General features: G+C 40.2%; 1 protein-coding gene across 1 annotated transcript; it reads left to right on the top strand.

Moving 5' to 3' along the window:
- Nucleotides 1–571: 571 nt before the first annotated feature.
- Nucleotides 572–22,756, top strand: dctd (dCMP deaminase). The gene is made up of 6 exons (XM_044346699.1): nucleotides 572–850; nucleotides 1,924–2,023; nucleotides 12,720–12,855; nucleotides 14,200–14,316; nucleotides 17,343–17,439; nucleotides 21,242–22,756. Exons 1-6 carry the CDS (start codon nucleotides 810–812, stop codon nucleotides 21,324–21,326), a joined length of 576 nt encoding a protein of 191 aa, XP_044202634.1. The 5' UTR covers nucleotides 572–809; the 3' UTR covers nucleotides 21,327–22,756.
- The last annotated feature ends 1,963 nt before the right edge of the window (nucleotides 22,757–24,719 follow it).

Here is a 24,719-nt window from a genome sequence, read left to right as displayed (position 1 = left end):
CCCCACTCTGGGCTAATAAACCCCTGCGCAGAGCAGGGTTATCCCTGACTTTTCACAGTTGGGATAATTAAGGTGAATCAGGGCTAAAACAAAAGCAATAGAAGTCAGCTCTCCAAACAAGTGAAGTCAGGATATCCACTTGATATGACTAAGTTAGACTGCTGAAGCCTCATAAAAGCTTCACATCAGCTTTTAAATGCATTTTGCACAAAATAACTGTGCGGACACACTGTGGATTTTGGCCCCCATCACTTACATTGAAAGCACACATAAAGGGGCTCTTTTAATGGCCAGTATGAACAGGAGGAATGATTACAGTGTTTACTGTCCATATGGACAGCTGACTGTTGTTTTAAGACACTTGAAAAATTGTGAACTCGTCCTTTCAGATTGGTGATTTTGTATCCGGTAGATGGCGGTAATGGAACAAAGGTGAAGGATGTAAGCCTGAGAAAAATTGTGAATTGTATTTGTATTCTGCCAGCACTTTTTCTTTTTTTATCGTCAACATACTAGATATCATCAACATACTACCAATTAAATATTTGAGGTTACAGCTATAACTAAAGGTTGCACGTGATGGTCATGGTTGTGATTTGAGTCCTCCAGTCCTTGTGAAGGATTCTGGTTTTGTCCTGGAAGTCAAAACCCCGGGATAAAATCATCATGAACAGCGCGGGAGATTTCTTCTTCCTGTTTCATGTTGACGTAGTGAGCTCGTTCTGCTTCTACCGCCGCTGACTAAAAACGAACAACCACAGGTCCACAGAAAAACAGAAAACGGAGTAACTCCTGAATTGTGGAAGAATATGGAAGACATTCAGCAGCCCAAGTCTGGGCACCTAAACGGGTTAGAAGTTGTCTTAATTTTTTGTCTACATTCGGCATGACAGGGATAAACTAGGGTGACTTCCACCTCCACCCAGAAGTGTGCTGCTGTTTTCCCCGTTGTGTTTGTTAAGTTGTCATATTTCAAACACCAGCCTGGGCGAATTGTTGTGCTTGTGTCATACGTGGGCTAACGCTAACCTAGCTTGTTTAACGACACGTGTGTGTGTTTGTGAGAGAGCTTTTTTCCTCACATTAGTGAGCACTAGTGCTGAAACGTTAGTTAATCGATTAATTGTTCGATTAATTTATCTTTTAAAATAAAGAATTTATTGCTTTCTGTTACTTATATCATACTGAAGTGATAACTCGGGGTATTGCCTCTTGGCCAGACAAAGCAATTTAAACTATGAAAGGTATGTTTAAATCCTAGTTGGTTCAGTAATTGACAACCTGGCTCTTGTAAATGTGTAAATTAAGTTTATATAAATTTATTTTTACATCAATACATGAAGTCCCAGATCCATTGTCTGAGTTCATATGTTTGTGCCTACAACATATAGTCTAGAGCAATGATGTTTCCTTCGGGTCTTTTTTTTAGATAACTAAGTGTTTGTGCGGAAGCAGGGTTCACACTTTCAGATGAAGTCATAGGGCCACTGGGCATGCTGCCAAAACTGAGCCCAGCTGAAATTGAGCCACAATATATTTCCTAGTGAAGCTTGTGCTTGTGGAGTATTTTCCCCTGGTGTTCGCAAAACTGACAAAGGCTATTATGTTCAAGCTCGTACTGACAATCATACACGTCAGGCTTCTTCTCAAAAGATTCCTCTGTGTTCTTTTGAAGTGACTTTCCTTATGGTAATCCTGTTGCAAATCATTACCAATTTACTGTGTATGTGCACCTTAGCTAATACCAGCTGAATTCAAATGTAAGCACCATAGTTGGGTAAGCAGAGCCAATCACTGCACTGAAATGAGCTGTGATTTCAGTAAATGGAAAGTCTCATAAGTCAGGATGGCTTAAGGGATAGTTTTCACAAATTAAACATCCTCTCATTCTCTTATCCTTTTTTTCTGTGTATTTTTCTGTAGCACCACAACCAAGAAGAGAGAAGACTATCTGGAATGGCCTGAGTACTTTATGGCTGTGGCCTTTCTGTCCGCTCAGAGGAGCAAAGACCCAAGCTCACAGGTGTGTGTGTGTGTGTGTGTGTGTGTGTAACGATCAGGGGCTCTAACAATTAGCAAAATTCACATTTAAATTAGATGTTTAACAGTGATGTTATTTTTCTGGTGGCTTTTTGGTAAATTCATGTTGTCCAGTGAGAAGTTTTTCCAGGTCTTAACTGTAGAGAGTGTAACCTCTAGGGTAGAGGACTCATTGTATTTACCAAATTGGACATCCTCGCTCAACCCACTGCCATTATGAGGAGACGGCAATTACTCATGATGCACAGCATCCCAACCTGTCCCATAATGTTTATTAATAATTAAGTGACATTAACATTTTAAAAGAAATACAGCCGGTGCCCGATGACAAGGGCATCTCAGAATCAGACTGATGGAAATAACAAAAATCTAAAAAACTAAAATAATTAAAATCTAAATCTAATCTAAATAATTAAAGCTAAAATAATTAAAATCTTTTTTGTTAGTGAAAGAATAGAACAGACAAGAGGGAGCAATGAAAACAGCAATAAATGTATTAAATAAAATCTATAGTGTATAACTTTGTGAAAGGCTACAGGCACAGTAACCAGTGCAGACTTGCACACAGATATCCAGACACGTATATGCTTTTATACATACTACAAACAGGGGGGGGGTTTACACAATCGCACTGGAGAATAAGGTTGCAACCCGACAACAGCAAGAGCAAAAGTTATTTTGTTTGTTGTATTTGGCAGAACAGCAAGGCTCAGGCTGATATTACAGGAGTAATAATAACTGCAACTGTGCAGCCATGCTAAACTGTATAGCTGTATATTTTCCCTGAATGAGCAAAGATTCACTTGGAACGAAAAATGACAACTAGAAGAAAAGAAGAGCCTTTTGGCTAATCAATGAAAAGTAGACAATGTTGCCAGAGTGTTTCATGATTCATTAATGAACGTGTACAAATTGATCTGATAAATAAATAATTAAACCAGCATAATGCAGTTCCTTTAATGTAGGGCTGGGCAATATGACCAAAATCTCATACCCTGATATAGGTCATTTCATATCCTGATAACGATACCTATGCACGATGCATAAATATTGCACAGCCCTACTTTAATGCCAATTAAATGTTCCATTATATATCAACCACTAGTCCTCTTCCCAGAAAGGACTGTTGTTGTTAGTGCGACGTCACGGTCTGTAGTTCTAATGAATGGCGGAGTAATATTTTTATGATGAGGCTTTTTTCATTTGAGCACGGCAAGGTGTGCTGTCATGCTGATTTGAGCACGTTCTGAATGTCTAGTTGACCAATCAGATTGCTCAGTCGGAACTACTTGTATAATCTAGGCTTGTGACAGTGGTAATGTAACTCTCTCACTCACTCTCTGACTCACTCACACACTCACTCTCTCTCTCTGACTCACTCACACACACACACACACACTCTCTCTCTCTTCCTCTGTATATGTGTACAAGACCTGCTAGAAGCAGCCACTTTGTAGTTAAAAGTGTTTTGTGGAGCCATGCATGGACCCATAATATGTTAAAAAAAAAACACATCAGTAGCAAGAGCAAGTACTGTAGTTTTCCTGGTATGTAGCCTATCTATTGAAGTAGTTGGTGCCCCACCAATTTTTTACATATAAAACGCCACTGGTTACAGGTATATAGTTGGCTAAAATACCTGAATCAAGAGTCAGCTTCTTAAGAAGAGGTTTAATTACAGCTACTTTAAAGGACTGTGGTACATAGCCTGTTACTAAAGACAGATCGATCATATCTAGTAAAGAAGTGCTAACTTAGGATAAGACTTCCTTAAGCCTAGTTGGGATGGGGTCTAAGATACAGGATGGTGGTTTAGATGAAGAAATTGTTGAAGTTAGTACAGAAAGGTCAATTGAAGAAAAGCAGTCTAAATATATATCATGTTTCACAGCTGTTTCTAGAGTTCCTGTGTTTTGGGATAAATCGGTGCCTGCTGAGGGTAGGACTTGATGAATTTTGTCTCTAATAGTTAGAATTTTATTATTAAAGAAGCTCATGAAGTCATTACTACTGAGAGCTATAGGAATACATAGATCAATAAAGTTATGACTCTTTGTCAGCCTGGCCAAAGTGCTGAAAAAGAACCTACCACTGTTTTTATTCTTCTCTATTAATGATGAGTATTAAACGTGACAAAAGCTTGTCAGTCTGCGTTTTTTGACCTGCATGTCAAAGTACACGCCCATTTCCTACCGCAGCCGATGAGGCTATGCTAGTGCTATCATTAGCAGGGCTATGACTATCTGGAATGCCCATCATACCTAAAGTAACATTAGCTCAAAAATACTGCTCTAACTCATGGGCACGTTTCTCTAATAGAGACATCCTGTCTGTAACTGTGGAACGGTCATCACATGCCATCATTTTAATGAGGCTGCTTTGACTGCGAATACGCAAAGATAATTGTTAAACTAGGCTAAGCACGAAGCTAATAAACAGAGTAGCAACAAAAGGCTAGTTACCCACTAACACTAATGTCATTTCATAAAGAAAACCAGCAAATCTAGTTATATGTGAACTAAGCACAGAAAATAACATAGTAAGATAAAATGAAGGGGTTACAGCAGGATAATCACTGTATATTCAGACATGGCCGAAATTATTGCTACCCTTGCATTTTATTAAAATAATGCACCATTCACCCTAAACAGTGTTGAAATTAAAAGATATTTTATTATCAATGCATCAACGTCTATGTTTGGTTTGCAGTGAAACAAAACAGTTGTGGAAATATCTGATTTCATGCTTATTCTATAAAGACATTCTAAAATAGCCTGGAGAAAATTATTAGTACCCTTTAGAAGTTGTAAGAAATAATTGATTTGTAGTGATACTTTAAGCAGACTATTGTGTTTTAATTACTATCACAGGTGTTTTCAATCTTATAAATCAGGCAGACAGTTTAAAAGGAGAAAATTACTCACTCTGCTGTTTTGTGCCACTGTGTGCATCACATTGAACATGGAAAACGGAAAGAAAACTGGAGAGTGGTCTGAAGACATTAGAAAAAGGGTTATAGCCAAGCATGGTCAACGTAAAGGTTACAAGACCATCTCAAAAAAGCTTGATGTTCCTATAACCCCTGTTGCCAATGTTATTAAGAAGTTTAAGGCCCATGGAAGTGCAGCCAACATCTCTGGATGTAGTCGCAAGAGGAAAATTGGCCTGAGATTGAAGAGAAGGATTGCGCGAATGGTTGAGAGAGAACCAAGGAAAATTGCAAAACAGATCCAAGCTGATCTTCAAGTTCAAGGTACAATAGTTTCAAGTTGCACCATCCGTCACTATGTGAATAAAAATGGGCTCTATGGTAGAAGACCCAGGAAGACCCCCCTCTTAAAAGGGAGACGCAATAAAGTCAGACTGTACTTTGCCAAAATGCATGTTGACAAAGCCACAGTCCTTCTGGGAGAATGTGCTTTGGTCAGATGAAACAAAATCAGAGCTTTTTGGTAAATCATACCAATCCTATGTTTACAGAAGAAACAATGAAGCCTTCAAAGAAAAGAACACCATGCCTGCTGTTTAACATGGAGGAGGCTCAGTGATGTTTTGGGGTTGCTTTGCTGCCTCAAGCACTGGGTGCCTTGAATCTGTGCAGGGCACAATGAAATCAGATGACTAATCAAGGCATTTTGGGGGAAACATACAGCCTAGTGTCAGAGAGCTGTGTCTTAGTCGCAGGTCATGGATCTTCCAGCAGGATAATGATCCCAAACATCCATCAAAAAGCACCCAAGAGTGGATGAGAAGAAAACTTAGGACCATTCTGTAGTGGCCTGCTATGAGTCCTGATCTGAATCCCATTGAACATCTGTGGAAAGAGCTGAAACTTGCAGTTGGGAGATGGCACCCATCAAAGCTGAGAGAACTGGAGCCTTGTGCTGAAGAAGGGTGGGCCGAACTACCAGTGGAGAAGTGGAGAAACCCTATTCAGAGTTACAGAAAGCACTTGACTGCAGTTATTGCCTCCAAAAATACAAAATACAAGTCAATTATAATAATAATTAAAGCTGCAAGCACGATGATCGGGCCCTCACACCTTTGCACACGTCGGGGCGCACCACAGTCAAAGGGCTTTTATTGCGGGCATGCAGATGTGTTCAGGACCAGGCTCTTATCAGTTGCGCAAGTTAAATATCACCTCCTGTGTGCACTATGTGGCTTTAGAAAACACCCACTATTTATACATCATGTTGCTGTATATCAAACGTAGACCACACCTTGCAAATTTCATGTGAATCGGATGATGTTTGTCACATAAGGCTGAATTTCCTGTTGCCATTAGGCAGTGCTACAAGAGGGTCTTTAATGCAGCAACATATTTATTGGAGGTTGACTGAAATGCATATGCATTTTCATGAATATCTGACATCACACAGAGTTAAATATTACTTCCTGTGGCCACTATGTGGCACTAGAGAACACCCATTCATGTCATGTTGCTGTATATCATGCGTACACCACACCATGTAAATTCCATGTAAATCAGATGATGTTTGTCATGTAAGGCTGACTTCCTGTTGTCAGAAGGTGGCTTGACTATGACTCAATATATAGGCTACATGTAGATGCATTCAGGCCTGGGACTCTTATCAAGCATGAGAAATTTGGTGCAGCTTGGACAATGTACATTCAAGTTACAACAACCTCCTGCTTCATGACGAAACATCCAAGTTTGCCGCGTTGCCACGGCAAAGACATTTAATGAAAACTAAAGATTTTGATAACTTTTCATCATAAGGGTCTTTAGATGACACTGACCAAATTTGAAGTTCTCTAGAAGGAGACCCATATCAGACAACTAAATACACATTTTCTGACAGGTGTGCCAAGTTTTGTGCGTTTGCAATCATCCCTAGCCCATCAAAAACAGCTTCCTGTTTCATGACGAATAATGTGTCGCCATGGTAACAGCTTTTGATGAACACTCATAAGTTTCACAATTTAGCATCATCTTATAATTTCATCTTATAATTATTGCCAAATTTTGAGTGGATCTGGTAGTAGGTAGTAAAAGTATGGGGCCTATAACTTTCTGTTGCCAGTAGGTCGCACTATTACTATAGTTCAGTATTGTCCTGTACATGTCTTCAGACTCTTTGGGACTCTTATCAAAGGTGAAATTTGGGAAAGATCTGATGAGGTGGAGTCCAGTTAGTTAGATCAACAGTTTGTTTTGCAATGCGAAACATTGAAATTTGCCGCGTCGCCATGGCAACAGCGTTCCGTGAAAACTCACACTCTTCACAATATAGCATCATCAAGGTCTTAAGACTTTTCTGACCAAATTTGAAGTGGATGTGTTCAACTTGCTAGACAGAGGTCGTAAAAGTACAGCACCTGTAACTTCCTGTTGCCAGAAGGTGGCGCTACGACTATGACGCAATATTGACCATGGATGTATAATAAGAGCTGGATAGGGTGCTGCTGCTCAGCCAAAGACATCCAGCACTAAGTCTTGATTGTATATACCAAGTTGCATTCACATTATACAGTTCAATAGTAGAGCTTAAGTCACCTCCGACCACAATGAGGGTTGCAATGGCAGAGTGGCGCTGTCCGTATTTCAGCTCATTGACTCCACAGGCAGAAGAAGAAGCACATTGTTTGAGGTTTTTATATATTTTTCTAGAACCACTCATCCAAACAACTTCACACACTGACATTGCACTTCCTTGATTCCCCAGCAATCCACCTGCCGGGTATGAAGTGGATAAGTAAAGTATAAGTTATTAAGCATAAGCACACACAATTATGATGTAGTACAAATTTTTTTTTTTTCACACTTATTTGTATTGGAGAATTACCTCAAGTGCTGCAGCCTCAGCAAACACCTTGGAGTGTATGTCCTGTTGTTCATGTTGGGAGAGGAGAGCAGCGCAAATGGCTGGCTGTTGCTCAAGAAATCTTTCTATCATCTTGAACGTGCTATTCCATCTTGAAGCCACATCTGTCTTCAACTTACGGACTGGCAGCTCCAGAAGCTTCTGTTTCTGCTCAAGGGCATGATTTGCAGTGGCGCTGCGGTGGAAAAATCCCGTGATTCGCCGAATCCTCCCCAGCAGTCCTGACACAGGTTGATGGTGTGTGCAAAACACTTAACATGTTTAAAGTTGCCCAGCTGTGTAGCAGCTACCATGTTAGCAGCGTTATCGGTAACTAGTACCACATCGGTGGTTTGGAGCCCCCATTCCTGTGCATCTGAAATGTCTCATTCATGTTTGCTCCGGTGTGGCTTTCATGCATCACTCTGATTTGTAAAACACGAGACTCCAGCTGCCAACCATCAGTGATACAGTGAGCGGTAAAATGTGACATATGATTGAGTTGCTCGTGATGTCCATGTATCACATGTTAGTACTGCTCTCGGTGCTTTCTTCAAGGCTTCCATGGCGTCCTCTTTTGTCTCTTGGTAAAGCAGAGGCACCGCTTTCTCAGTAAAAACACGACGAGATGGTATAGTATACCTGGGGTCCGTTTCACAGAGCAGGTTCAACAAACTCTGAGTCTAATCCTGAACTCTGAGTTGATCTACTCTGAGATAGGAAACTCTAAGTTTCTGGTTCCAGAACAGCTGATTTGAGTCAGTTTAATCAACTCGGAGTAGTTTCACCTGGAGTTAAGCGCGTGCACCACAACTATAAAAAGCCAGCATCAATGGAGCCCCGATTCAACGAGTCACCATGGCAACGGGGAAGAGGAGGGCTGCGTTTTTCACCCCACTAGAACTAGAAATCTAGCACCTAACGGAGGCAGAGGAGCTGGCCATAAGCCAGAATTTAGGAAGGCCAGTGGCTGGCTCCAACATTGTACAAAAAACTTCCATTTGCAAAGAAATGCAGCGCAACACACAATATCTGCTGGGATGTGAGAGCATGACTACGATTGGTAATGTTGCAAATGTAAGTACGGATTAGGTTTTGTATGTAGATGATGTACTGTGATGTGAAATGGTACCACCCAAAAAGATAATTGTCTGGAAATGCTAGAACATCTATGCGCAGTCTGATAACCATCTCTCAACGAATATTTAATTCTCTGCGCAGTAATGTTGCACCTTCATCCACGGGATCGTTATCAAAAGGACATGCCATGTTAGTGAAAAAGTCGCCACTTACTGTGCCTAATGGACTTCTAATATACTGACTGTGATTTTTTTTTTAATGATTTTTTTAAATGATAGACGGCAGAACTAGGCTACGCCAAAACTCGCCTGCTGACTGAATGAATGAGGAAATCAAATGGAGTGTGTGGCTCTGAAAGAGGGCGGAGACTGAGAGAAACTTGAGGTTCATTGAGAAAAACCTGGTCCCGACCAGGTTAGGTTCATAGAGTCTGTTACTACGGTAACTGACCAAGAGCTTAAGTTACCTCTCTCTCTGAAACAGGCTAGAGTTATCCCTCTTTCTCTGGTTTGAGTTACCTCCCTTTCTGAAATGGAAAACTCAGAGTTTCCCTCATTTCAGGGTTAACAGACTCTGAGTTTTCACTAAACCTGCTTTGTGGAACGGACCCCCGGGCTCAATTGTGTGCATCATGTGCCGAAAGCCTTCATTGTCAACAACGCTGTAGGGCTGCATATCTTTTGAAATGAAATTCGCCATGGACTTGGTTATTTTCTTTGCCCGTTCAGAGTTGGCTTGAAGTTTAGAACATTGTTGCAGAGTGCATTGGTTCACCGGAACGCTTGCTGCCACTGGGGGTTGCTGCTCCAAATCTATCTCTGGGTGATGGCGTACAACGTGAGTCCTCAAGTTTGTAGTGTTTCCGAAATACTTCACCTTCACTTTGCAAGGCTTGCATATTGCATTAGTCTTGTCAAGCTCCTTTTTCCCTTTGAGAAAATAAAATCCAGAATATTTCCAAATTAATGCCTTCATTGCCAATGGGGCAGGTTGTATTTGTTTTTCTGTCAGGTACTCTGTTGCTCGTGGTCTCTCCATGACACACTTTGCTTTCTTCTTGCCCCGGGATTTGGGTCCGGGTGGAAACTGGCGCGGCGTCATTGTGCCATCTATGGGATTTAGCGAGCTAATTCATGTCAGGAAAAAATGGATAACAGCGTTGTGGCAAGACTGCAAAATATGAATCAATTCTTGGAATTTCTGAATCAGCAGAGATAGAATCGCGATTCTTATGTGAATCCATTTTTTGGCGCACCCCTACTTTAAAGAATAGGTTGAAGTTTTGTTTTTAAGTCTGTCTTAATAAAATACTGACGTCCCCATGTGGAAATGGGTCTTGGTCACAGTAAAACTTCCTACTCTCCACACTGGCCTTGAAGCTATTCTCTCAGAGCACAACTACACTGTAAGAAATGAGGAACAAAATCTTCTTCAAGGCCAGTGTGGAGAGTAGGAAGTGTTAGAGTGACCAAGACCCATTTCCATGTACATATGGGCATGTTTATTAAGACAGACTTGAAAAAACCTAAACCTACCCTTTAAAGCTGTGTCTTTTGAGATCAGCTGACCAATCAGTAAACATGTTCAAATCAAAGAGGTGTTGCCACCTAGTTTTTAAAAAAAAAAAAAAAAAAAAACCTTCTGCATAGGATACGCTTGTGGTTCCTTCCTCATCTCCTCCAAGACGCATTTGAGGGATTGGAACATCCTTGATGTTAGCACAGTGTGTTTCCTAGGTTTCTGGAGGGCTTAGGTGCTGTGGACCATTATCATTACAATATTTATTTTAAAAATGAACAACACAATGGTTTTTTAGGAGGCAGCTTTGGGTTGTGCCTGACACAGATAAGACCAAGTGAGGTTAAATCTGTGGGCAGATGTTCTAGGGTAAGCTGAAAGAGACTTATTTGGTAATTTATAGATTGTCTACACATGGTGAAATACCTTCTGAGTTTTTGCTTATAAATTCTCAAATTACCACCAGTGAAGTACGCATTCTATAGATTGTATTTTCACTTTATTTTATCTTATGTTTAGTAATATTATCAAGTGAGTTTATTTACGTCTTATGTACATTTAAATGCTTTTATGTTCATTTTATGTCTCTTTTGTGATGTGAAGCACTTGTATGTAATTTCTTTTGTTGTAAAGCACTTTGAGCTACATTTTGTATGTAAGTTGTAGTTATTCACAGACACATTAGCAAGAAGAAAAGTGAAACAAATATTCAAGCAATAAGTTCTGAAGTCATTTTCGTGAATGATCACACTGTGCAGCATACAAAATGGATTTCAACTGCGATTTTCTTATCCTCCCATAGTCAAGGTTTAGCCACTAGCCAGCAGAAGGGATGGGTATTGTTATGATTTTATTGATACTACTACTTTTATCAATATTCTTATCAGTTCTTTTTAATTACTACAAAGCTAATTTTACAAGAATTTACCGAATTTTAAGGTACATGGCAAACTAAGATAACAGTTACAGAACCTACACACAGACAGCTTTCGTTTTAGCTCGTTCATAACAATTCACTATTAGCACTGTGGTTGTGTAAAATGTAAAACTTTGTCATTCCCAGGCCTGAGGATGGAGGAGCAAGGACGAGACAACACATGGATGCTTTCCATTGCAGAATGGAAAGCATCAACAGTTTCCTTCAGATTCTCTACTGAGGGTGTGTTTTAAAGGGAGACTTCAGTATTTTTCAACCTGGACCCTATTTTACCCATCTTTGTGTCTAGGTGACTAATTGGGACTACAATTTTTGAAATTGGTCCAGTATTGACTGAGAGTGCTGCTGTAAGCAGCTGTGAAATGGGCTACAATGTAATTCTTTGGGGAAATAGTGCCCCATCAATTTCTGCCCACTGAAAGTGCTTGTTTTTGCCACTGACAGGCTCAGATTGTTATAAGTGTCTGACAACATTATGAAAAAGACCAGACAGAGAAATAAAACTTTATTTAACCTTTCACTTGATCCAGTCTTTTTGTTATCATGTCTAACCAAATCTCGCTCAAGGAGAAGTATCGTTCTGAAATCTCATGAGAATTGAGTCGTTGTCGAAATCAGCTAAATTATCAGCCATGACTTTGAAAATCTTTTAGATAAAACTAAGGTATGCTTTCTGTACTCCACACAACAGTCTCCTCTCTCCAACTCTGTCATGGCTGAATATTTAGCTGATTTCGACAACAACTCAACTCTCTCGAGATTTAAGAATGATGAACAGTGGCAAAAATAAGCACCCTTAGTGGACATACGGGGGTGCTATTGCCCCAGAGGATTACATTGCAGCCTGTTTCGCGGCTGCCGGCTGCAGCACTCTTGCTTGATTCTGGACCAATTTCAAAAACTGTTGTCCCCATTTGTCATTTAGACAAAAAAAGATGGGAAAATAGGGTCCAGGTTTAGTTTCCATTTAAGCAAAGGTGAAATTAGAAAATAACATTTCCTGTTATATCAGACTGAGATGAGACACAGACAAACATTCAAACTATATATGATCTTTTTGAGGGGCGTAATTACCATTCTCACCTTACTGGTTTGAATCAGCGGGTTGGCTGGCTTCTTTCTGTGTGGGTTTCCTCCCACAATCTAATTGCATACAGAGTAGGTGCTCTAAATTGCCTGTAGGTGTCAATGTGATAGACTTGCAACATCATCTCCAGGTCTTTAGAGTGCTTTTCATCCTTGATTTATGTAGTGATGCACTGGACTCAACAGACTAAAACAGGACTAAACAGTGTAATCTCTCTCCATGCCTGCAGGTGGGCGCCTGTATAGTGAACCAGGAGAATAAAATAGTTGGTATTGGTTACAACGGTATGCCTAATGGCTGCGATGATGACCTGCTACCATGGTCCCGATCAGCTGAAGACCGCCTGGACACTAAGTACCCCTATGGTGAGAACCATGTCTACACACATTCCAGCACACATGAAAACAATCACCAGCAGGTCTCTGAGAGTAAATTAGCTCTACCTCTATTCAGACTCTGATCACATTTTTTCTGGAATAGCATCATTAAAAGAAAATATGTGCAACAAAACAACAAAGTGCTCCTGGTTTTATCCACTAGACCATTTTATTTCAAACTGTGTGTCAGACATTTTTGAAGGCATACATATTTTAAAGGCAATCGTGTGCGCAGCAAAGTTCAGAAAATTGTCCACACTGCTGAATTATCTTCCTGTCTCAAGTGCTATATGTGGTAATACCACATTTTGAGCTATAGAGGGCGGTAGAGGATAAATAATAAGGTGTCTGCACTTCTTTTTCTCTCCTCCATCCTTCTTTGTTCCTTAGTTCTTGTTCTTCCCCTCACTCTTTGAGCTCAATTTAGGATGTGATAGAGTAAATGAGGAATCTATATCTTTCTCAACTGAAAAAGAGCACATTCTCTCCATTTCTCTCTTTCTCTGTTTTGATTATGCGCCTGTTTTATTGCCATTACATGAGCTGAAATTAAGGAAAACAAATCCACAGAAAATCACTTTATACACAAAATATTTCTAGATTATAACTGATAACTAAACCACATTAAAATATTTAAGGCCCTTATAGTGGATCCATGGATGCTACTGTCAGTACACCCCCCAATATTAAAGTGAACCAAACAGACGTTTTTGAATCTGCCTATTAGATTTTTAGATATTATGTGTATATTCATTTTCACCTGGGTGTGGTCCTAAAGGGAAGCTTGTGTTTGCAAAATTCACACTCCTCTTGGGAGTGTGAATGTTCTCAGGAAATTTCAAGACTGGATTTGGTCATTAGAACTTAATATTACTAATATTCAGACTAATAGAAGTAATATAAATTACTTCTATTAGTCTGATGGTGGCCCTGGAAGAAAAGTCATCATTATATAAGGAAAATCCACGGAAGTCTAGCCATTGGTTTACAAAACTATAGGAGGACGAGGGGGGATGGACAGACTGATTTGAGACTTCTGCCTCCGTTCCAAATCAAGTGAACAGAATTTTGTTTGTGGCACTCAAAGCATCAAGAAACGCAACAGCAGCATCTCTTCTGTTGCTTGTTAATCCACAGACCTCACTGTGGTCAGTTTTCATTGAGACTATTTTCAACTAGATGTAAAATATAGTGAACAAACATTACACAGGTCAGACACAAAGGCCTGCTTTTTTTGGGGGGGGGGGACAAATGAGAACATAACATGCACACAGGTGATCTAGATTGCCATGACAGCATTCAAGGTGATGTCTTGTATTGACTGTGCCACAGTGTGCCATGCAGAGCTGAACGCCATTATGAACAAAAACAGTGCTGATGTGAAGGACTGCACCATGTATGTGGCTCTGTTCCCCTGCAATGAGTGTGCCAAGCTCATCATCCAGGCAGGTGGGTGTTGACAACACACACACACACACACACTCACTGTTACTGGCCAATTAGTTGAAACTGTTGGTAGGCTGATGCTGATTTTTTTTTTTAAGGCATACTTTGTATTACTAATATTAATCAATCTAAGTTTTAATTACTTGCAGTTACTACTAACTTTGTGCTCATATTTTGTACCAATGTTCAGTGCCCTCAAGTGTGGCAATGTTCTTAACAAACCTCTATAATTCCAGGTGTTTGGAATTAATATTACCCATATATAGAATTTACCACCCACATAGACTGCATGGACGCATTTCATCATAGTTAATGATAATGCTCAACCATATGAGCTGGCAGTGCATTCCCAACAGGAAGGAGTGACACAAATAGTCAAGACCAGAGAAAAAACTCAGCTGCATGTTTACGAAGGACCTGGGAAATGTTGCTTGCTCTCAGGCATTTATATAATTTAAATCAACTTTAAAATAACTTTGTCCTCGTCTGTGCTTCTACACTCGAGTGCCTCACACCAGGCTATATTTTAAATTAAATTAAATGAGATTTTACATCAGTTGAGGAAATTTGCTCAAGTAATGATCAAGTCCATGGTAGCCGCCAATGTTCAGTCACCCTACCTCAGTCTCTCAGCAGCAGCAGCAACCTGAGCAGTCCACTTCTGGCAGACGTGATCTGACTTTAAGTCTTTTCACACCAGGCTCAGACAGGTTTTTTCACATATATATTTCAAGAAAGTGATTTCATGGTGTATAATGAAAGTGTGGACTCCCATGTAGATCATGTGTGCAGCAGAAGAAAATTGCAGTTTTTTTTTATGCAGAAAGACAGCCAATAAATTCCTTCATACGTCCACAGTTTTATATACATGCACCCAATGTTGGGCCTCATGCAAGACCCGCTCATACAAACAGATTCATAAGTGAAACTTGTTTCACTAGAGTTACGAGTTATAGCTAATGCCTGAATCTAAACCGGTCCCTCCTTATTTCTGACCCAGAAGCAGTCGAGAGAGTTTGGTGAATCTGATTTGGAAGCTGCCACATCCATTGACTCTACCTGTCCTCCCAGCCTTAACTTTTTATTCAGAGCTGCTTAGTGTGAATAATATGTACAACACAGTTTACGATCAAGATCATCAGTAACATATCAATTTGTTGTATCAGCATGAGTTAATACTGTTTAACTATACCTCACTATCTGCCATGAGACTGATATTTCTGGAAAGGGTTCTGACTCCTGTTCAGAGGTAGTAGTAGTATATTACGGTCCACTGGCCAATCATCTTCCTCCACTATTTACAAGGGAAGAGTAAACAACAAAGCAGGTAATGAGTCATGTTATCATCATACAAAAAAATATATATAAAAAAATATATACCGTATTTTCTCTAATACTGTAGTTGTCTAATAGTTCAATTAAAAGCCGGGTCCAATAATGGCCAGGGGTGTGGTCGACATGAATAAATAAAGGCCGGTCCCAAATACAGGCCGGGGAGGGAAAAAACAAGGATGGATTGAGGCCGTATTCAGACCAAATCAGGTGTTGCTGCGCACCGCTGCAGGGTTGTACGGTGATGTGCAGGGGTGTAGGTGTGTTTGTTTGTGCTCTAGAAAGTAACCCCTGTGAAACAATTAGATATTTTTTTTATTGATCTGGTTCACCACTTTCTTACCAGCTCCATCTCTTCATTCACTCTCTAGCCCCCTCTCTCTCTTTTTATCTCATCTTTTTTTTAAATGAGTTGGGAAACCGACAGCAAAGCCTAACTTTACTTTTAACGTTATCAAATGAAAAGAAACGCCCACAGCACTCCTCTTGGTGCCTGTTATAATGTGATTGTAGTTTGTAGTAATGTACAAGAACCACAAGATGGCGGTAGCTATAATTGAAGTACCATATAGGACCTGTGCAAGTGTCAGTGACTAAATTTTCCATCACACCCATGCCACAACACTGTAGTGAGCGAACATAGCACTCACCAGACGGAAGTCTGACATCAAATTCAAAGAGAGTTTTGCGATATGCGGAGGAAAATTACCCATAAACTGTCCTCGACTGTAGGTTTCAGCATTCCAATCTCCCATCTGTGTCTGCTAGGAGACGTTTTCCTCAGTTGAACCACCACTGAAATTAAACAACCCTTATTGGTCGCCTTAACAATTGCTAAGAAACCATCTTATTCAGCTGGAAGGGCTCTATACATCCCAATAGCATCTTCTGTTATCTGAGTACATTTCAATGGAAAGATAAATAGCATTAAAAACAACCAAGTTGGGTCCGTTCATAAACACCATTAGCCTACCCATGTAGCACAGTTAAGCAACATACACACACACATATATATGTGTGTGTGTGTGTGTGTATGCACATACACAACATATCCAAAGCCAGCTAGCCACTTGGAGTTACAACAGTCTTGTGCAGCAGGTCTGCGTGTAGTGTTACTATTTACATCACAGTTTACAGGACTGTTGTAATTTTTGTGAATGTTGTAATAACTACATTTTTACATTTTAGACATTTTACAAACTGCAAAAACAAAAATCAAATTAATCACATTCATTTAATATATCACCCAACCTTACACCACACTGTATGTAGTGTGGCTTTGTGTGTAATATAGAATGTTCAGGTGCAGGTTTGCAGCACCAGTAGATGGCAATGTGCGCTGTTTTGAATGAAGCTTTGAGAAATGAACCTATTCCCAAAGCAACGTGTCAAAATGCTCCTAGAAGCTTAATTTCATCATCAATAGTCTAAGCTGTAATGCTCATTGTATCTCAGAGTATGAATGTGTTGGTCAGCACCAGCAGCATACTTATTTTGCTACTCTTAGAGCCTTAGAGGACGGACAAAAGTAGCCATACTAGGGAGAAATCAGCTCTTACCTCTTTTACATATTGACCTCTTTCTTCATGCACTTCCCCAGGTACGAAGTGAATCTCTGCTTAGAAGACTAAAAATGGTCTTTATTTTGTGTTCATACCTTCTGCATCCCTTCATTATCCCTCACTCCCTCTGTCCAGGTATTAAGGAAGTGGTCTATCTCTCTGATAAGTACCATGACACGCCAGAGATGACAGCTTCTAGAAGACTGCTCAGCATGGCAGGGATACAATACAAGTGAGTAAGACATTTTCAGACCTGCCATCCTGTACATATTTTGTGTAGCAGGTACACATTTTGACATCAAAGTAAGCTGGTACAATTTATTACTCTTAACTATGCAAAAAGGTGGTGACACCTGAGAATTCAGTTGTGCATGTGCAGAACCAAAGTCTAACAGCAAGAGGCAGCAGCGTCTAGCCTGCCGAAAAGCAAAAGAAGAAGAGGAGTTCGACCAATCACAGCACCGGATTCATTCCCCCTGCCTTCACCCAAATATCAAGCGGGCATTTCAAGAGACTGCAAATGGACAGCAACATGACATTGATTTTATCCCTCTCATTCCCCCTCTTCACTCCGACTGGTTCCTCAAGTAAGGATGGTTCTTTTAACTCCTTTGCAAAGGTAAATGGACATGGGTGGATGTGGAAAGTTAAAATTGTGAATCGAGTTAACTTAAGGTGACTTAGACCTGCAATAACTAATAATGTTAGCATAACATTACGTAATTTGCAAGCTAGCTTGGAAAAGGAAAAAGAAGGAAGTGCATGTGCCACTGAAATAACGTTACCTAAAAAGTTACTGGGAGGTGTGTGTGTGTGTGTGTGTGTGTGTGTGTGTGTGTGTGTGTGTGTGTGTGTGTGTGTGTGTGTGTGTTGGCACTGTTGTGTAGTGTATGACTTAGCCTCCTCTAGGAAAATTTCAAGGAAAAGGAATACCCCCATTGCAAATTAAGTACAATATATAAGGAGGGATGTGTTTGCGTCTATAGTTTCAAAAGCCATGCTCATATTCAGCCTGTATTGTTATTAGGTCATCATACCATTAAGTAATCGCCTAGCCAGGGTTTTCCCCGAATTTTTTTGGAGACAAAGATGGCAAAGGCTGGAGAACATCCGTGATGCGGTGTATACAGTTTATGCACGCAGTTGCTCACCTTTAGAGTGTCGTGCACTTAAATGAAAAAAATCATGATTTGACAGACAAAAGTGTCCATCGGGATTTAAATTTTATACCAAGATGGAATAAAAAGATATTGATTTTGTAAGCCTGGGAAAATATGCTTATTTCCCCATTCAATACCATGACAATACTTGCCGATGGTGCAAATTCAATTCAGAATTGATTCTCAATTCAAAACTGATTCTCGATCGAATGAATAGAAAAGGGGGCACTATTTTCAGTTTGTTGCTGGTGGTCTGCTGCCTTTTTATTTTAAAAAAGGCATTAATTAATTTGAAAGCATCTTATAGTCTCCTGCCTGTATGAGAATAACAAACTGAGGGGGAGGCAGAGTGCTCCTCTGTGTTGTTATTAACATCATATTTCCAGCAGTGGAGAGCAGCCTCTCTGCTGCACATTAGCTCCGGGGAAAGCCACCGTTGTCCAGGTACGCTGAGAGGGTGCAGGGTTTTTGAGGTGAAACAGACTGAGCACCAAGTTATTTTCTTCGCACCAGAGTTGGTTTAAGTTATTTAATGCTGCAGTGTGTGTTGGTCAGCTGGTCTCATTTGTTACTGGCAGAGTTTTTTCTGGTTTGGGTTTTACAGCTACATTGTCATCATTTTTTCAAATAAGGTGAAAATCATATTTTTAAAAATCTAATTGGCTTAAAGTTTGGTTATGTTTGATGTGCAAACATAGAAACTATATAAATACAGCAGTAGTGGTGGGTTAGTGGGTAGCCTGAGTGAAATTGTGTTACTTGGTAAGCTATTTTTAGGCAAGTGAGAGACAAATGGACAAACATAGGCATAAATTACCAACTAACAGTACTGGCATCTGCAGATGTTTTTGTAAAGAATCTGTTAATAGTATAAAGAATTTTCACTTTTTTTTATCTGATTGACTACTGCGTGTATGCAAATTATGTACAATAATTAATTATGCAAACAGCAGTGATTTGCATCTGATGCATCTAGGTCACCAAAGTGGTGCTCAAAAAATGTGTCCAGGGTTGGCAGGTCTTCATTTTCTTTGGTACACATGGGAGAATTTTGTTGACATCAAAACATCACCTCAGACCTCACTATGGAACTGTATCATTAATTTGCCATATCTGGTGTCCAGGACTCATCCTGATGGTGTTGTACAGATATTCCTTTTGTTGTACCAGCTGTTCCTCAGTTTCCCTCCTCTATGTCAAACTTCATAGTGAATTCTTTCATTTTCCGGAATGCTTTTCAACAATCAAGAGAACTTGCTTGTGTGTTTTGCATTCAGCTCAGTTTTCAGGCCAGCAGAGAAATTAACATCACATCGCAAATTGTCAAACATCTGTGCTCAAAAAGAATGAGAAGCTGACACCAAGACTTGCATGTAAAATGTAATGCATTTAAAAACGTATCAATAATGTTTCGCATACAGTAGTTGAAAATCCTGTTATCACACTGCCTGTATCTAGCCAATATGGTAACACCTGATGGGAGCTTATCATGCTCATGGATGCAGTACATGATAGTAGTCAGATTAATTTAGAATGAGGCAGGAGCCATCATACAACCCTGCTTGACTCCCATCCTGATTTTGAAAGGATTTCTATCTGATCCACCACAGTGAACACTAGCAGTCATGACACGAAGGAGGAGGGTGAAGTTGACAATGTTTTTGTGGGCAGTCAATGTGCGCCAGGACGTGCTGGAAGCTTCCTGGTTGATTGAATTAAAGGTCAGATCTGGTCAGGTCTATAAAGCCAAGAAATAGTTGCTAGTGTCTCTGCTGCAATTGTCTGTCTCTGACAATGTCAGTCATGTGTGACAGGTCAATATATATATATATATAACGCTGGTGCGTTTCCCTCCAACATTTGAAATTTCCTCTGTAGAGGTACTCATCTCTCGTCTTTCTAACAGTTGATGCCAAAATAAAAGCATGTAGTGTGTTGGGCCTCAATCATAGGATCGGACAAAGGCAGGCCTTCATGTAAACTCCCTGAAACAAAAGAGCAGCGCCAAAATGCTGCTCTCACAGACTCCAACTCCCAGCATGCTTTGCTCAGTTTGCACCTTGGTGTGAAATATTCTCTCACTGGCAGAGACGCATCAACACCACCAAGAGTCATGGCAACGCAGCTGACGTCGCTGCAGCTTTAAGAAGCAGCTGCGCGAATTAAACATCGCCATTCCATTGTAACTACGCCAGAGGAAGCTTTGCTTTGGCCGTCAGCCAGTTTACTAAAGGAGGTAACCCTGTGCACGTGTAATTCCCCTCACCAAGTTTGAAGAGCCTCCCTCGCTGGACGAGCTGAGACTCTGCCCCATGTTCGCCTGAACACAATCACTGGATCCGAGAGACAGACCGCTGCTGCAATCCAGCGCTCTCAGTTTGCCTGCAGAAGAAAGAAAGGATTTCTCCACAGAGATGAAGGACCATCTCGTCTTTACCTGAGTCAACTCCGCTGTTTTCTCCGTAACGCCCGCCCACAGGATCAGCACACACACAGAGACACACACCTAACCATCTACACACACACACACACACATGCATGCTCCCACAACTCATTACAAGTTGTGAAAAGCGATGATGTCTTCATAGTTTTAATAAATTCACATGAGCCGGTTGTAAAAGGCAAATTGTCTTTTGTCTTTTACCTTCTTCTCTCTCCTGTTCACACACACACACACACCTACATTTCTGTTTACAACTTGCCCCAACTTTGTGAACATTTCTTGTTAGTGGGCGATGGCTGAAAGTATGATGAAAATGTGATTTTCATCCTCATCCATGTTTCTATTTGGTGTTTTCCGTGTGTGTCCTCATACCTGTGCCTCCCTGACTTCTGTGTGTGTTTTGTTTTTTTCCTCTTTGTGTGTTTTGGCAGGCAGTTCAAGCCCAAGAGGACTGAGATTGTCATTGATTTTAATTCCATTAACCACCCTGGAATGCTGAACAGCACAACCAAGTGAAAATGCAAACAGCTCACCTTGGGGAGCCACTGAAAGAGGTGGGGAGGTGGAGGGAGACTGACGAGATGGAAAAGGACTTTGATGCCTCCTTTCTGTGTGTCTTCTTGCCCTCTGCTTTGTCCAAAGGAAAATTCAAGGATACCTTGACTTTGGCGTGTTTTTGATATTTTGATCAACCGGATATTCAAGATAGTTTTATTTGACGCTTCACCCAATGTGGCTGACTGTGGCAGAAGGTCTTCTTTGACATTTTTTTTTCTTTTAAAAAAGGAATATACAAGGACCCTGAACACACTGTCTTTAGTTTTTGATTTTAAAATCCTTTGAATCGTAAATCAGATCTCCTCATGGCTGTCTGCACAGGGGAAAACTTTTTTTTTTAATTAATATTATTATTTTATTATTATTTTCATTCGAAGATGGTTCCAGACTGAGAGGCAAAGGGAGTATTACCTTGGGGGACTGCCCATCGAATCTAAGTATTGTCCTGTTGAATACAGGGAGCTCCTCTGTCCTGTATGAAAGCTAATTATCTGTTTTTGACTCCCTGGCTGCCATTTCCTCAAAGGTCAGCACTGTTAAGATGGTTGGCTATGAATTAACAGCACAAATGTGTGGGTCAAATTTCACCAAAGGTAAATAAACAAACTATTCCTTTATGCTGATTGGTTCTCTGCAACTGTCTCATCATGGTTGCTCTCTAAGTTGTGTTAAGTTATATTAAGTTGGCAACACTAAAACTTTTGCAGCTCAGTTCATGGAGAGCAGAAACCCCATCCCTTTTCCAAGGTAGCCTGTTTTACTATGTATTTTCTATGTTTTTTTCTGGCTTTCTAATGATGGCGATGGGCATTTACTACTGTACTGGCAACTTGCTCATGTTAACAAAGATAAAGCAATGATTTCTTTTTTTTTAGCCCTTAACAACTACATATCCCATGAAGCTATGACAGAACTATGAGTGAGACCTATGGGAGCTGTATTTCTTTTATTAAATGACATTAATTTGCTAGATAAGAAGGATTAATTGAGCTGTTTTACAAATGGTCCAATTAATTGGAATTCCTATTCAAAATAAGTGATGGCTCACAAGCAAGGATGTTTGAATCCAGAAAGCCAGCAGATTATCTAATTATCACACTTTTATTTAAGGTTTCTTTCATGTTACCGAAAGGCTTTTAAAAATGTGCATTTATTGTATCTGTCTGTGACTATATTGCATTGTCTTATTGTTATATAGTCTGACATGCTGTTACAAGCTTATGAAAGCTTATTGACTACATGTACTGTATGTACATGTGTGCTTTCACATGGATGTCAGGAAAACACAATTCAGTGCTCTTGTAGACAGTATGTCTTCATACTAACATTCCTTCAACCATGTCAGCTGTTGGCGCAGTTTAAGTCAATAAAACATTGGTACCACGTGAGCTAGTGTTCACTGTGTTCATTCTTCCTGAAAAGGTGTTCGAAGTACAAAATTAACATTTCTTGTTCTGTGTAAACTGAAGGTAAAATGGAGCTTCAGCAGTCTGTGTGTTACAGATAAGTGGATATCTTCCAAAGTTACAGTCTTTGTTTTTCCCCGGACAGTGTTTCCCTGTTGAACTTCAGTGGCGGGATGGTAACAAAAACAATGAATTTTGTGCTAAAAAGAATAACTTGTTGATTTGTCTAACTCTTGCTGCTGAGGCTCATATTTGCCCAAATAAACTTCGGTATACATTTTTGCACAGAGCAAGGACAATGGATTTTGTCCCTCATCACTTACATTGCAAGTGCATTAAGAAGGGATCTCTTCACAGCCAGCATGGACAGGAGGAATGATTACAGCCAGCAAAAACTGTTCCCATGTTCATATGGGCATCTGACTCGTTTTAAGATAGAAAACTGAATCTATCCCTTAATTCTCTTTCAGTCTGACTTCCGCACCGAACCTGATACTAAAGGTGTGTTCAGACTGAACACAAAGCAAACTGTTGATGTGGCATAATTGCATCCAACTGTAAAGCCACAGCAAAGACACGAGTAGATGGAAGTTTTGAACTGGGTGAAACAAACTGAGACTAATGCTAACATGGATTCAGGCAGATCATAGACAGCAAACCATATATCATTTTAGTGGACAAGAGCAGGATGGTAAAACTAGGTGAGGCTGGCAGAGAATACCAGTAACAGTAACGGTAGATGGCATTCCTACGCCATGGATTGGTAAATGCTAGATTAGACTGGATCAGCTGGAGGGACGAACTCTTGCAAAGTGCTGGTAGGGAATAGGTTAAGGTAAGGGTTAGGCGCACAATGAAGAAATACAATGCGTACAAATCTCGCAAGAGTTTTGCAAATCAAGCCCTTCCTGCCAATCTAGCACCAACCTGATTGAATTTACAATCGGATGTTACATAGCTGCCTCACACAAGGAGAAAACACTGGCGATCTGGTCAACAAGAAGCTTATAATTTTGGTGTAACAACACCCAGAGTTATACGATCAGAGCTTGAAATCCTACCAAGGATTTTGGGGAAGTTCTGAGTTAAAGACAGAATGTTAAGAGAAAGCTGTGTTTTATAGCTACATGCAAATGCTAGAGTAATTGCATAAAATAAGGCGCAAAATAATTTTATTTAATACATTTTATTCCATTCTTTGTAAACAAACGGCATCAGCATAGCAACATATCTTCAAGCCGGTTTTGCAACAACAACACCAATGCCCTCTGAAACCCATTATTTCCAGTGTAGTGTGCAGCTCAGGTGAGTACACGCCCAAAGTTCAACGTAGTTGCACACTGTGACGAATACCCACGTGGCCAATAGAAACAAAGCAACCAGCCAGGCACAGAAAGCAAAATGGAAGAAAAGCTAATGTGTGTGTCTGAATTCCCTGAATTGTACAACACAAGTTTACACTTGTATCGAGACCTCTGGAGGAAAGCCCTATGTTGGAAACACATTTCCAACCAAGTAGTCATAACAGGTGTGTTTTAACAGTCATGTAGCTTGTAGGTAGGCAATATGTGTAGCCTATATTATAAACATGGCTTAGGTTTGTTATATGGTTCACAAAGTGTACCCCCCAATAGGTCTACAGAACTATTAAAGTTTCTTAACACTAGCCAGGGGTGGCTACCTTACCTAAAACCACCAATAGGTAAAATTTATCCATGCATCTGGCTACCGCATTTCTGATACTAAAAAATGTACTCTGTCATTGTATTAAGGCATTGTCTTCACAAAAGAATGTCTAAGTCACAAAATGAGTTTCACCTGTGTTTTGGTCCTCTTGTTTTATAATCGAAGTATTCTAAGAACACTACTCTCCTTGCATGGCCGTCAGTATAAATCAGTCTGAATGACACGTTTCTTCCCTTTAAAGGGGAGTTTTTCCTTGCCG

The sequence above is a fragment of the Thunnus albacares genome, chromosome 3 (assembly GCF_914725855.1).
Source record: "Thunnus albacares chromosome 3, fThuAlb1.1, whole genome shotgun sequence".
NCBI classification, from domain to species: Eukaryota; Metazoa; Chordata; class Actinopteri; order Scombriformes; family Scombridae; genus Thunnus; species Thunnus albacares.
This window is presented reverse-complemented; position numbering and strand designations above follow the sequence as displayed.

Bases quoted from the DNA above. Each gene is read 5' to 3' on its own strand.
- dctd (XM_044346699.1), top strand. From the start codon at position 810: ATGGAAGACATTCAGCAGCCCAAGTCTGGGCACCTAAACGG. The intron at 2,024-12,719 runs GTGTGTGTGTGT...CCATGCCTGCAG, and splicing joins GCAAAGACCCAAGCTCACAG to GTGGGCGCCTGTATAGTGAA. The intron at 17,440-21,241 runs GTGAGTAAGACA...GTGTTTTGGCAG, and splicing joins ATGGCAGGGATACAATACAA to GCAGTTCAAGCCCAAGAGGA.